Source organism: Nilaparvata lugens, chromosome 2, assembly GCF_014356525.2.
Source record: "Nilaparvata lugens isolate BPH chromosome 2, ASM1435652v1, whole genome shotgun sequence".
In the NCBI taxonomy this organism is placed as follows: Eukaryota; Metazoa; Arthropoda; class Insecta; order Hemiptera; family Delphacidae; genus Nilaparvata; species Nilaparvata lugens.
Window position 1 is genome coordinate 76862170 of NC_052505.1, and position 14485 is coordinate 76876654.

A 14485-nucleotide genomic window follows, 5' to 3' on the forward strand; every position below is an offset into this window, starting at 1 on the left:
ATGCTTTCACAAGTTGAGGATTTAAGTTCCGGGGTCTTCCATGACCAAATACCATTATTGGCTCAAATACCATGGCTCTGAGTCTTCAGAATCATCCAGGTCGAAATCTGATTCTTCAGCGTTGAAAGCAGAAAAATGTGAACGTTCTCCATCTCCATAATTTTGGTTGTCACGATTTTCCCGTTGGCGCACGTTTTCAGGAGTCGATTGAAATGTCTTTCCATGAAACATTTTTGGCTTCTTGCATTTTTTTGCAATGTGATTTTTACCACGACAGTTATAGCAAATTACTGTCCTTTTTTCTGATGGCGTATTCTTCTTCTGAACTGTTGAGGTAGATAGAGCTTGATCATTGCTTTCCTCTTCAGTTAGAGCTCTCTCTTCATCAAGAAGTCTTGAAGTCAAATTCGTTATAGTTTGTTTTTCTTCAGGCATTGAGAACCAAGCTTGTCTCACTGTCCTATATTTTGATGGTAGGGTACTCAAGATTTTTGTTATTATCGATAGTTCACTTATATTCTCGCCTATATCCCTGGCTTCTTTAGCAAGACTTTCAATTTTATTAATGTGGGTTGCTACATTATCACACGGGTCCATTTTGTATTGATGAAATTTGTCTATTATTAAAATTTTGTTAATTTCGGATTTTTGACATTAGATTGAGTCAAGTTTTTGAATGATTTCAAATGAAGTTTCACAGTTTTTGATCAACACAATTTGTTTCTGGTCCATTGCAGTAGATAGTGTAAACATAGCAGTTGCATCTAACTTATTCCAGTCCTTCAATTCTTTTTCGTCGATTGGTTTTGTTTCTTTGCCAAAAGCAACATCTAGGCAGCCTTTAGCTCGAAGAGCACATTTCATTTGAAATAGCCATTGTTTGTAGTTGGTGCCATTGAACCTAGCTACCAAGTCGGAAGAGTTCATCTTGAGACTTAAAATTGTCCGAAACACAGCAGAAAACTGTTCTCGTTTTCCAATTCAATATTATTATTTGAATTTCAGCTTAAAACACTTAAGGAAGCAATAAGCATAGCACGTTGCATCATAACACACGGTATTTTTGATTGGCCTACAGCACACATCAATTCACACAGGTTTCAGTTTTTCACGAAGAAAATTCACATAGAATTCACTTTGACTTTCAACATACTTTACTAGAAAGTAAAATAAAACATTTAATTTACTTTATTAGAGCTTCCTGGGTCCATAACCTATATAGAATGTAGCCGAGACAAGGTTTAGCTGGCAAGTCGCGCTTTATTCAGATCACACAGATACACACAATACAATAAGATATAGATGGCACTACTCCAAGTAGGCGGCAAAATACAAATTTCTCCAACATATATTGAGAGTTTTTTCGAAAAATTTAGCACAAACTCTATGAGTACCATCTTTATTTGATAAGGAGTATTGTTTTGATAAGATACGTGCACTTGGACTGGACTCATCCACTTTACGGCGTTTAGGCAATGTGCTCACAATATGTTTCAATATGAAATCTTTTTGCCTACCATAATCTCTTAGTGACCAGTAGGACTTGCAGATATATTTCCTGTCGTCTTCACTGAAATTCTTTTGACACTTAAACCGGCAGGAGCTGCAATCAATAGGCTTTGGGGCCTTGCCATCCATTCCCCCTCTCTTTGTTACATAAGGCATGCACTGGGCACGCATTTCTTTGGCCTTATTAACTTTCCACATCATAGGACGAGATGTTCTCCAACGCTTCCCTCTTGTTTGCTCTTCAATGGCAGTTTGTTCCTCGTTAGAAGATGACATACTCTCGTTTGCTTCTTGATGATATGATTGATCAGCATCAGTGTCGTCGACTATGGATTCCTGAGAGATGAAAGAGAAAAACAGTATTATTCTATGGAAGGGAAGTATTAACTGCAATATTCGCATAAATCTAGTCAAATATTGCTGAATAACATTCACAAAAAATAAATCTTATTGGTATTGAACCCAAACTTTACATCAGCTTGTGTCAAATAGCTTGTCAGTTTGATATTTTTCCCCATGAACTAGCAGAAATCATTGCTTTACATGGGAAGAGAGAGAAATGTCATATATCCATATGAGATTGATAACGAGTCAGTAACAACCCATGAAAATAGTAGATTTATAGCAGATGTTTTTTGTCTTGATCAATAAAGAATTACTTGTAATCCATGCATGACTATTATTCTAAAAATATAGTGATAGAAATACTATTTGATCTAAGAGCTTGAAGAATAGTTGTGATTAACAACTTGCTAATTATTCAAACAAGCATCTTAGATCCAGCTCAATCATCATTATCTTGTTCACATAACAGGTAGTGATATAATAATATTGTGAATCTTGTACTGTACAAAATACCCCTTTACCGGCTAATGATTTTTCATACAGTTTAGTAAGATGAATGTCAAACTAGTATCTAGCTGCTAGATCAGTGCTTCCACAGCCGTTATGCCCCTAGTAAACATGACTATTATCAATTTGGGCTTACCTCTTCGTCATGTGAGATGGATTTCTGAATATCAATGTCATTACAACCTCCATTTTTACAGTTTTCATCTGGTGTTTGAGACAATTGTGCAGGTGAAACTCGTTCTCCATAATCCAACTCATTACCTTAATTTGAAAACCTCGTAACTCCATAGTGTAAAATTTTACAGGAGATGAAAAAAACCTTACCAATTTTTACCTACATTAGGAAATTGTTTCAAAACTTGAAAAAATAATTGTATATAATGTTTTGGTGAGTTTAAAATATTCAAAAGCAATTTTCCGTTTTTCTTGCATATTTTAAAGGAGTTAAGTGGTTTTCACACCGTTTGCACTGGAGATACGTGGTTATCAAAATGGTCATGATGATATTAAATAGGACCAGAAATGAATGAACAATTTTTGTATAGAATTCAAGTAGGTTTATTATTAAAACATGATAATATGATATATATTTTTTCAAAATTGTCATTGCAGCAAATTTCTTTAATAAACACTATTGGAGAAATAATATGAGCACAATGCATATCAATAGTTTCAAGTTTTTCATCAGTCGAAACAGCACACAGTAAAGTAGGCCTAAGGTCGAAAAGAATGATTAACTATGAAAATATATTTTCTGATTCACAATAGAATCATGATAGGAAATACAATTATAACTTCATGGATATTGAGTAATTTATTTTTTAAATTGACACTTCACTAGATAAACATTAATTCTTAATAATAATAGATGAGTAGTTTGAAAAAGTACATAGCCTAAGTATTTAAGTTCATCGTGTATCTGCAATAAATTGTGGGCTTTTACTGCTAAATTACTAACACTAAAAATGAGATTAGGATTTATAATTAAAAAACATAAAAATTCAAACTTGGAATTGATTGATTGAAATCAATTATTCATCAGAAAGAATTGAACATTTAGGCTACTGGATTTGAAATAAATTTTGACTTTTGAGTACAATACAATAGTTGTTATGATGAGCTAAAAGATAAAAATCATGATTGATTGGAATTAACAGTTAAATAATTGTTTGAAATTAATAGTGAAAATGATTGGTTGAAAAAGTTGTATCTCAATGAGGGAGCTCATCATAAAAACTATGGTAGTCGAACTCCAAAATAGATTTCAAATCTTGTAAATCTTCATATTTCCTGTGCTTTACTGCAATCCTTTCTTCATAGAGGCTAGGTAGACATTCAATATTTGTGGGCTTCACTACTTTGTTTAACCTCTGTGGGATATCCTGCCACTCATCAGAAAAGCTAAGCTTATACTGGAATTTCAAATTTGGCAGGTATCTTAATGCACGAATCTCATTCACTCTTGACTGACCAACGCCTCTGCCAGGACGAATACTGTTGTAAAACAAATGATTATCAATTTTTTTGAAAAATCGGTGGTTTAAATAGTAAACATTGAAAGGTGTAGGTGATTTTCGTGCTTCCCTACAAACATTGATGTAGTCAGCCGGCACATTAATTTTTTTGTTTTTAAGTCTACGTTCAATGAGTGAGTGCATCGCATCCGCTTCCATCTGTGTATGGCCAACTTCTAAAAATTTCTGCTCGATTATCACGTTTTTGGTCGATGCTACATGTAGCAGAGCGTTGGATAAATTGCAACAACGATTTTGGTATGAGCAACCATCACTATATAAAACAATTTTTTCTTTATCTGGAAGTAAAGGAAGTTGTGATAAAACAAAATTAGAAATTAAAGTTGAAAACTCATTCGACGAGAGTCCTCCCTCAGTCTCATTCAAAGGTAGCAGAATCCTTCTTTTGTACCCAAATTAAAAATAGTGAAGTTGTGAACTGACAACTTCATTTTATAATAGAGTGATGATACGTTTGATCTGGGACTAAGCAACAGCGATTGCAGGTCCATTGTAAATGTAATTGATTTAATGTCTTCTTTGTCTCTCTCTTTTTCCACTCTTGCTTCATCCTTTCTCAAAATATGAGCTTCATACTCTTCTCTGCTCATATTTCCGGATTTATAAGATTCACAATAGTCACATGCATCTTTTTTGGGCTGAAATATGGACAAATTTCTGTCTTCAAAACAGTTCAAAAATGTACAAAGAGAAACTGGATTGATGTTTTTTTTCATGCACCAATCAGTCTTATAAAATTGAAATAGTTCTTGTTTGGAATGCCATAAAGGTTCACAGTATAGTTTTGCTGATCTTCTTCGACAATAATGAGACTCTACCTTCGGTAGAGAAGTGAAAAAATCCTCCAGTGCCTCCATTTCCTTTGGCTTTCTGAGCTTTTTAGTAGCAGGAACAATCTCATTTTCATGATCTGAGTTGTCAGAGTGTGATGAATTGTCTTCTGTTGTGTTGTTTTTTTTCTGCCAATTTATAGCTGTCCACTCCCCAATGCTCAGTGTGTTTAAGAACATGGTTTTACAAACTCGTACTATGTTGGTGCCTTTTTTTAGATAATATTGACATGAGTTTTTCCTTCTACTTTTTGTCTCTTCTTTACGATCCCGAGGTCTAGCAATGTTTGATTTTCTAGTCAACAACTGTACAAAGACTTTTTTAGCTGACCACGCATCTAGATTCCCAAATTCATCAAAATTCTTCTTTCTCTCTTCTTCAGTTAAAGTGCTGCATTGTAATAAACTTTTATCTTTTCTGTTGCATTTACATCTTTGTCTCATTACTCTAGCACACCTTTTCTTTATAAATTTTGACTTTGCATTTACTTGATCTTTAGCTCTCCCCACATATTCCTTACCAGCTTTCGACTTTCTTTCCACTGATTTATTTTCCAAGTTGATGAATTGACCTGGTGTCTCTTCTTCCGTTTATTCATTTTTGGTTCATCATGTTCAAATGGCTTGAAATCTTCATCAGAAATATTAGCGTCTCCCAGATTTTTCATATCCATATTTTCTCTCAATCCAGTAGTTGATCTTTCATTATCAGAATTATCTAATTCAGATTCCGCGTTATTTAAAAGTCCAATTTCTGTATCCATATCATTATTTTCAAGTGAATGAAGAGTAAGATGAGTGTCATTTAGGTTTGAAGCGTCAGTTGAGTTATCCTGTGGCATTTCAGTGGTCAAATTCGTCGGATTTACATTTTCTCTCAATAGAGTCAAACTTTTAGAATCTGAATCATTCAAAAACGGGTTATCAAAAAGTCTAAATTCTATATCCATATCATTATTGTCAAGTGAATGTAGAGTAAGATGAGTGTCATTCAGGTTTGAAGCATCAGTTGACTTGACTTCTGGCGTTTCAATTACCGGTATAATGGTCTCAAAGCAGTTTTCATTATTATCAAATATTACTGGAGTCTCTTCTGTCAGTATAGGGATATCATTATTATAACAATTTCCATAGTTACAAGGAGCCTCGCGATGTTTTAAGGAAGTTGGATGTGCAAGATGAGTGTCATTCAGGTTTGAAGTATCAGTTGACTCGTCTTGTGGCGTTTCAATTATTGTGGTCTCGAAGCAGTTGATAGTATCATCAAATATGACGAAAGTTTCTTCTGTCACTTTGGGGACATCATTAGAACAATTTTTTCCATAAAGATTGTTACACGGAGCCTCATGCTGTTTGTCAGAAGTTGGTTGAGTGAGATGAGTTTCATTCAGGTGTGAAGCATCAGTTGTATTATCTTGTGGCGTTTCTGTAGTGGTTTCTAAGCTGTGGATATTATCAAAATCAGACATAATTGGAGTTTTTTCTGTCACTATGGGGACATCATCGACATTATCATTTCCATTGTTACAAGGAGCCTTAATATGCTGTTTGTAGAAAGTTGGTTGTGTTGAATGATTTCCTTTGACTGCCATCTCTACCAAACGTCTTGATCTGGATTCAGGAAAGATTTTTGCTGGTTTCCGTTTTCGTGTTCTGGAAGGGAAATATTTAATTAAGTACTGCAAAGTATTAAATAATACTCAACAGTACCTCCAGGCAAACGGGATTGGCCGGTTTTTTAGGGACACATATTGATAGCCTAATAATTGATCATGCTTTGTAAATAATTGGTCATTCACAAAGTATTAACAACAACAATATTTGTGATTGACTTCACTGTTAATCAATTCAATTATGATTCAATAAATAATAGTTATTATTTATTTTTATAGGAAAAAGGTTTTAGTTTCTTTACTACCTACTTAAAATGCTAAAAAAACCTCGTAACTCCACATAAGAGAACATAACCTGTAAAAGTTGCCGCCCAGATAACCTCTTAACTCCTTGTCTATTTTTCAAAGTCGTATTTAGAATAAATAAATATAATTTTACTATAGTTTTGAATAATATATCAGTAATTACTTCTCCATGATTGGATAAATGTAGCAGAAGTTTTTTTCAGTGCAATTACATCTCAATCACCATGACATAAAATATAATCAGTTAGAAGGATGAACCAGTAATTGATCAGTTAAGAACATGATTGTGATCAAATAATATTTTCTCCTAATAACATTGTGTGAAGATGTTCCTTCCTTGACCAAGGTTGTAGTACTTTTTCTGGTGAATGCAACCATATAATCAAAATTTATTTTCAATTAGAGGTTGTATATTTTATTCCATTTGATCAGTTTGAAAACATAAAGTGGCAGTTATTGATCGACCAGAGCCAATGATTGATCAGGGAAGATCCAATGATTGATCATAAAATATGATAGTAATATTAGTCTGATAGGCTAGGTATTGGAGTTGATAAAACAAGTTATAAGAACAAATAAACATGTTTATTAATAGATGTTATGAATTATATATAGTCATCAATATTTAGGTTCAATCATCATCATCAGTATTTACATCTTCTAGGCCTAAATCATCATCACTTATTCCAAAACACATATCACACACAAAGTCAGTTTCATCATCATCACTAACATCATCTAGAGCAAACTTCACAATTAACTTTTTTGAAATGCAGCTCTTATGGTACCAACTCTTACAGTCATTGCAAGGACCCACCCACTTCTTCCCACTGCGCATCTCAACGTCCATGTTGTAGCTCCCATTACATTTGGGACAGAACCAATCTTTCTTCTTATTTTTTTTGGAAGTAGATGGCATTGGGTCAGAATTGCATGTTGGCTCTTTTTTCTTATTTTTTGTTTTTCCCAAACTTTTTTTTTCTTCCCTTACCATCTTCCTCCTTTCTTTTTCCTCTTCTTTTTTATTCTTTTTCTCGTCCATTTCCTCCCAGTAATTCAGCCATTTACGCGATGTTGCTGCATGAGGAAGCTGTTCCTTGGGTTTATTGGGATTCTTTGATGGTGACTCCACTGGCCACACAATATTATCCATGAATGCAGGACTAATATTGAGTGACTTGCACTTGGGTATCTTGACTGGCGTAATAACAATTTTTTCAGAGGGCCCTGGTGGAATTTCAATGGTGAGCTCTTCAAGTTGAACAGCTGGTAATATAGACTGCTCTGGAGTGTGTTCTGCTTCTTCTTGCGGTAGGGCCTGTTGAGTAGCTTGTTGAAGTTCTGGTACATCTTGTGGTGGCTCTTGTTGAAGTTCTGGTAGATCTTGTGGTGGCTCTTGTTGAAGTTCTGGTAGATCTTGTGGTGGCTCTTGTTGAAGTTCAGGTCTAGCTTCATTGTCAATAGACCTACACTTGTTTCTCAGCTTTTTCCACAGATAGAACAGCTCCTTTGCACTTTCCTCTCCTTCCCATGGCTTATTTTCATTGGCTCTAAACTCCTCTGCTCTATTTTCTCTCATGCAGGATTCGATGAAAAGTAGATGAGGAATGCCAAACTCAGTAGGTTTTGCCGGTATAGCATTTGCATGATCAGTTGTCGGTCTACTTTCTATCCGTGATGAATGGGTCATGCATTTGGAATAGTCGATGTTGTCTAAATCAAATGGAAATATCCCACACTTTCGAAATCCATTTTGAATAACTTTGATAGTAGCCCTCTCCTGAAGTACTGTTTCAAAAAGCTGGGGAAACTTTGCTCTTGACAAAACTCTATTTTTAGAAACCTTCTTCCAGTCTTCAATAAGAATCCTCCAACCAGCTTTTAACGCCCGGAAAACTGACACATCCAATGGTTGAATGATGTGTGTTGCATTAGGCAGCAGTGCATAGAGAATAATTTGATTTGCTTCACACAGTCTGCACACATTCAAAGTCAGATGACTTCTATGTCCATCAATTAATAATAGAACTGGTAATTTGATGTTGTATTTCTTCAGCCAAGGAATAAAAGTGTTGCCGATATAACAAAAAAAAATTTGACCAGTCATCCAACCTGATGAAGAACGGCCAAGTGACCATTCTGGATTGCAATTTCTTGCTACTTCTTTTGGAATTCTTACATATGGAAATACAATGCAAGGTGGCAAAACATCTCCTGCTGCATTTGCTGTGACTAGACAAGAAATGTTTTCTTTTTCCGATCCATCTTTTATTATATAAAAGTTTTCATAGTTCACAGGTCCAAGTACAAGGCCAGAATCAGGATTTGTTCGAAACCCTGATTCATCACAGTTGAAAATTCTCTTTGGATCTTCAAGGATATCTAAAGCATCTTCTTCGTCCAAGTGGGATTTGAGATCCAATCCCCAATGTCGAATCTTTTCTTCTGTTACCTGAGCTCGGCCTCGATTGATTACTTCTGCATGACACTGTGTGAGTCCAGGATTCCGCTTCATAAAGGATTTCAGCCACGATCTTCCTGGTTTGTTGTTGATAAAAGGGTTGGGCCGGTTATCTTCATTCAATATATTCTGAACTGTCTCAGCTAATGAGCGCTTACTAAGAGGGAACCCCTTTTTTGCATTTGCAACGATGTATCTTACTAGAATATCTTCTTCCTCTTTAGTGAGGACTGTCGATGGGCCCATTTTCCTATCCTCTGGAGATTTACCCTTAACTTTGTATTGTAGGGTGGAAAAGGGGACAGAAAATTCACGTGCTGCCTTCCTACTGGACATTTTCCCCTCCCTGACGGCTTGTAAGGCTGAATGCATTGCCTCTTCTGAGTACAGAAATTTTGGCTTCTTTTTAGGAGCAGGTCTTCCATCAGGATCTTTACCAGCTTTTCTTCGAGGAGGCATTCTGAAACAACATGAGAATATGTCTACATTAGTAGAGGCATAGCCAACAAAACGTTTTCATAAAATACATTTTATACTAGCCCAGTCCAAGGGCTAAGCCTAACACAAATATATGTTAGTAGATTCATAACCTTGAATCAATTCAAAAAGATCACAATGAAAGAGCCAAATATTTAAAACTGGTTACTATTAATAAACCAAATCAAATAATTATTCAAAATTGTTATTTTTTCCATAATTGATATCAACTGTGAACTAAACTGAACTGAAAAATGAATATGAACTGAACAGTGCTACAACTCCCCCATCAATTTTTATGGGGATGAAAATAATTAATAATGAACCAACTAGCACACACATTTGTGCTGGTTGGGCTACTATAGATGATGTATTTATTATTTGAGAGTGAAAGAGTAATGGTAATGATCAAACACTGATACATAATTGTAATTCAGTAATTGATCAATTTGATCAATCACTAATACATGATTCAGTTTTGTGATTCAGTAATTGATCACTTGAATACTGACCAATCATAATGAACCTGGATTAAATCTTCATACATAACCTCAAAGAGTATATTTCAGACATCATATATATACAATTTTGAAAGCAATACCTTAAAAACTTGATGAGAAATTAGAAAAAACAAACTTACCTGGAAAAATCAGATGGCTTATAGTGGCAGTGAAGAGAAATGACACGAAAACAGATGAGAAATTGTCAGCTGGAAAACAACAGGCTTTAATCGGTTAGCTGTTCTGAAGTGAAGGTGTACAGTCATACCAACACTCAGAAACAAAAAATACCCCCATAGCTCAAATAGAACCCTTATTATAGACGAAAATATCCCAAACGATCAATCACTGAACCTTGATCAATTACTGATTCATCCTTCCACTTGTTCTAAAATTATGTATCTTTATTCACTAACACAAACTGCACTTTCAAGTTGAAATGAAGATTAAGTTCACCTCATTGCACAAAAATTGTAGAAATGTGTTTTAAGAATATGCTTTAATTGAAAGTTATATGTTTTATGTGATTAAGTGAAAATGCTAAACTCAAAAATGTCTCACAAATCACAATATTTTCAAGTGAAAACTTCCATAATCAAAAACAACTATAATAATTTAACATAACTATATTGATTTTTAATTACAATAAATTCTATTGCACCAAAAAATAAATGAGTCTTTTTCAACGAACCTCAAATATTTATCATTTTAATAGAAAGAAAAATCACATCCTCAAAATTTCACTCCAATTTATCGATAATTGAAAAATTGAAAGAGTCAAATAATTCAAACGGTTCTCGACATTATTGATGAAAACAATCATAATAATTGATGATAGGATTGAAAGCTATAAGTTGAAATTGTCCTTGAAACATTTATGAAATGAACAAGCATAGAATTTTTCATCACTAATTGTGACCATGATTATTATATTGCTTAAGAGCTAATAAACGTATCGTGAAGAAGAAAAAGTGATGATTCCTTTCATATAAATATCACTCAATGAATGTGATCATTCTTCTGATCCCAACAAACGTACAATTCTGGCGCTCTGTTTCTTTATGTCAGCTCTAGATGGCACTGATGGATCTTCTATCATTACCACTTCTTTCAGAATCTCAGACATAGCTGTTGACAAATATAAATGCTGTTATGAAAAGTTCATAATCCACATAAAGAACGAATATAATGAAATCGTGCAATATTTTATGGTGAAAGATTGTTTCAAATATTGTCTCTTTCCATCATTACTATCATAATTTTTTTGTCATAATGCTTTTGATAAACCAAGACTATTTTGTTGCATTGATATTAATATTTTATTGTTATTGTACATTCTCGAAAGCTCAGAAACACACACTTTTACAATTCAGTATTAAAAATATTCTACTGAATAACTTATCGATCAATACATCGATAAATAATAAATTTATACCATAAATAAATAGTAAATGAAAGAATTGATATTATAACAGAATAATAGATTAGAGAAATAAAACAACCGTGTTCATAAACATCCTCCACAACTTCGGTGGCATTGATCTGAATGATTTGCTGCTCAAGTTTCTTTTTGCCTCTCAAATATTGTGCATTGGTTAACGGAACATCAATCAGCTTGTACCTATTTACCAGCATCAGTAGTTTTGTGTTCACACTTTCCAAAATCGAAAGCGCTAGAACATTCAAGTAATACATTAATTACAAAATATCAATTTTTTCTCCATCGTATTCTATTTATTTGGCTCTATTTCATAGGACGTAAAGAAATATTATAATGAAAGGGCATCGGCATGAGTTGAATTGATATTGATTACTCTTTACAATGCTGAAATCAATCTAGAATGCATTTGAAAAAAAAGTTGCATCAATACATTATCCACCTTCGAATAGACCCGTTCAAAATAACTGCGAAAAATTGATCTCAGTTCCTCCACGACGTTCTAGACATGCCAAAAAAACCCATTGAACGATAAACTAATTTACAAAAGATGTTTAATCAACAATCATTAATGGTGTAATAGGTAATCTTCTATTAAATTTGATAGTCTAATATGGATTACGGATCAAAATATTTGATCATGTAATCGGTCACAAAGTAACACATATTCCCCTAGAATTTACGATTTGTAATTGAAATTGAATTATACACAGTATATATAGGAAATTCATCAACTAGAAAAAAATGAGCGTTGTTTTAGTCTGAGCTAAAACTAAGATCACGTTGTAGTGTTGAGACCAATGACTGCAGTGTCACCATTGTGAATAAATTTGCTTCTTTTTTAAACATAAATTCCCAAGTAGTCTCTGAAGTCAAAACTAACAGCATGGCTGAAGTACTGAAACAAAACTTGTATGACTAGAAAACCTTATTCAATAAAAATATATTGTTCCACTTACGATCAGTTGTTGAAGATGGAAGTATGTCATTGGTCTCAGAAACGCATGGATTCTCCAATTTATTCAACTGTGCTTCGTATCTTGACAGCCTATCAACCCGGTCCAACTTTCTGTTGAGTGTTATCAAACCCATCCTTATGTCTGACACATATGCTCCTATGTATTCTCTCTCTTGCTCTGCAAGTTTCTTATCTTCTATCATTTTATTTGTTTCTTCAACCAACTTCTGTTGTTCTATCTTGAAACTAGAATTATACATTCAATAATGAGTTTGGTAACTTTTGTAGCATGGAGAGAATATGGTACTCAGTAGAAATTTTAGCAAGTTGAAATTTATTCTATTGATTTAGGCTTGTTCTTGGTGACTACAGCTATTGAATTGAATAATTGCTTTTATTAAGGGCGGAGCTAGGACTCTAGGTCCTGTCTGCAGTCTGCCACACAACCCTAGTAATGGCCACACAATCTAGTAACCTAGTAACACAAACCTAGTAATCTGCCACACAACACAGCTGTTATGAGACACAGAACACTGTTAACGTATACTATAGGCTACTAGGAATGCAATTTAAATTCATTGAAATCACAAAATCATTCCAATATCAAATCATTGATTAACTCAATCAGGTCATGGAATGAAGTAATGAATTATATGTCTATCCACTCCTTACAAAGCCTAACAAAGTTCTCAAGTATTCTTCATTTTGAACAATTTTATCGCCCATATCATTTATTTGGTTCCATAAATAATAATAATATATCTTAGCTGTAAACTGTAAACTGTTTCATTAATACCATCTTGACCAACATAATTATTATGTTGCCGATACATTATAATTATTATCCTTTCCAATTATTTTCATCACTATTATAATAATCAAGTAGACCTATCCGTGATTGCCAGGTTTTTTACCTTTCTGTGGATGGCACTATTGTCTGCTCAAGATGTTCGCAGCAAGCAAATAACTCGGTATTTTGTTCCAGTAGTTTTTCTCCGAGTGAGTCTTGCTGTTTGACCATATCTAGCAAGGCATTTCTAGTGTCATTTTGCAGTTTCATTCTGAAAAATAAAATACGAAAGTCAGCTTCTATTTTTGAATAGGCTAATTTATAAGATACTATATGAACAAGTTGATGAAACTATTTTGGGTGCTGAAGATGGAAAGTCTATGAGAAGAGTTTCTTAGGAAATGATTCAACAAGATTGTTTTATAGCCTGTATTGAAATTGCAAGCAATCAACCCTATCACTTCGTTGAACAATAAAATTTAACAAAAAGAATAGTTATAAAGAAAAATAAAAATCTCAGTACCCTTTTTGAAATATTTTATCACAACATGTTAAAATATTTCAAAAAGGGTACTGAGATTTTTATTTTTCTTTATAATTATATTACAAGTAGCCCTATACAGGAAAGAGATAAAGAATAGAGTTGTATAGCCTACTATCTGTGTACTATAGTATTGTGTAACCAACCTACTGGTAGAGGGCTACATACAGAAAGTATATGTACTACTCCATTCTCCTGTATCGTAAGATAGAAATTTAAAGTTATTGTCCAGTAATTTCACCTTGGATAAATATCAGCAATTGTCAGAACCTCGGTGATATCCTTCAAATGTAGTAGATGTTTTTCCAGCTCAATCAATTCTTCTTTCAAATTGTCTGGTACAACTGAGTCTTTATTGAATTCTTCTTCGTCATCATACAGAATAAGACTCTGTAATCAATTTTTAACACCATTATTTATTTTTTTCAATTGCTTGGAAGTTGAGGTAGATTTATTTCAATCAAAATTTTGGAAATATAGTTTGAATTTAATATTTTTTTGAAACAGTTTGTATGTGAAAATAGTAAATACACTTGTATTTGATTGATTGATTGAGTACTTTATTTATGTATATTACAATATATACTGGCTTATACATTTATATACAATAGCTTACAATACAGCAAAATTATAGATCAATTTACATAATATAGACTAAGAAAATAATTATTGAAC

The 14485-nt window shown here is 33.6% G+C and overlaps 3 protein-coding genes across 3 annotated transcripts in view; all 3 read right to left on the reverse strand.

The window, feature by feature from the left end:
- Window positions 1-1308: 1308 nt before the first annotated feature.
- Window positions 1309-2607, reverse strand: LOC120349687. Its single transcript, XM_039420196.1, has 2 exons — window positions 2498-2607; window positions 1309-1845 (listed from the first exon to the last, which is right to left on the reverse strand). The coding sequence occupies exon 2, from the start codon at window positions 1783-1785 to the stop codon at window positions 1309-1311; it is 477 nt and encodes a 158-aa protein (XP_039276130.1). The 5' UTR covers window positions 1786-1845; window positions 2498-2607.
- A 707-nt stretch (window positions 2608-3314) lies between these two features.
- Window positions 3315-7232, reverse strand: LOC120349688. The gene is made up of 3 exons (XM_039420197.1): window positions 6809-7232; window positions 5764-6379; window positions 3315-3320 (listed from the first exon to the last, which is right to left on the reverse strand). Exons 1-3 carry the CDS (start codon window positions 6814-6816, stop codon window positions 3315-3317), a joined length of 630 nt encoding a protein of 209 aa, XP_039276131.1. The 5' UTR covers window positions 6817-7232.
- Window positions 7233-10599: 3367 nt separating this feature from the next.
- The window catches only part of LOC120348717, a 4716-nt gene continuing 830 nt past the window's right edge, over window positions 10600-14485 (reverse strand). Inside the window, exons 2-6 of the mRNA XM_039420199.1 lie at window positions 14052-14200; window positions 13394-13540; window positions 12481-12725; window positions 11586-11756; window positions 10600-11211 (exon numbers count right to left, since the gene is read on the reverse strand). Of these exons, the coding sequence (XP_039276133.1) occupies window positions 11096-11211; window positions 11586-11756; window positions 12481-12725; window positions 13394-13540; window positions 14052-14200 (828 nt within the window). The 3' untranslated portion in view covers window positions 10600-11095. The remainder of the gene's footprint in view (window positions 11212-11585; window positions 11757-12480; window positions 12726-13393; window positions 13541-14051; window positions 14201-14485) is intronic.

Coding starts and splice junctions, on each gene's coding strand:
- LOC120349687 (XM_039420196.1), bottom strand. CDS start 1,785: ATGTCATCTTCTAACGAGGAACAAACTGCCATTGAAGAGCAAACAAGA.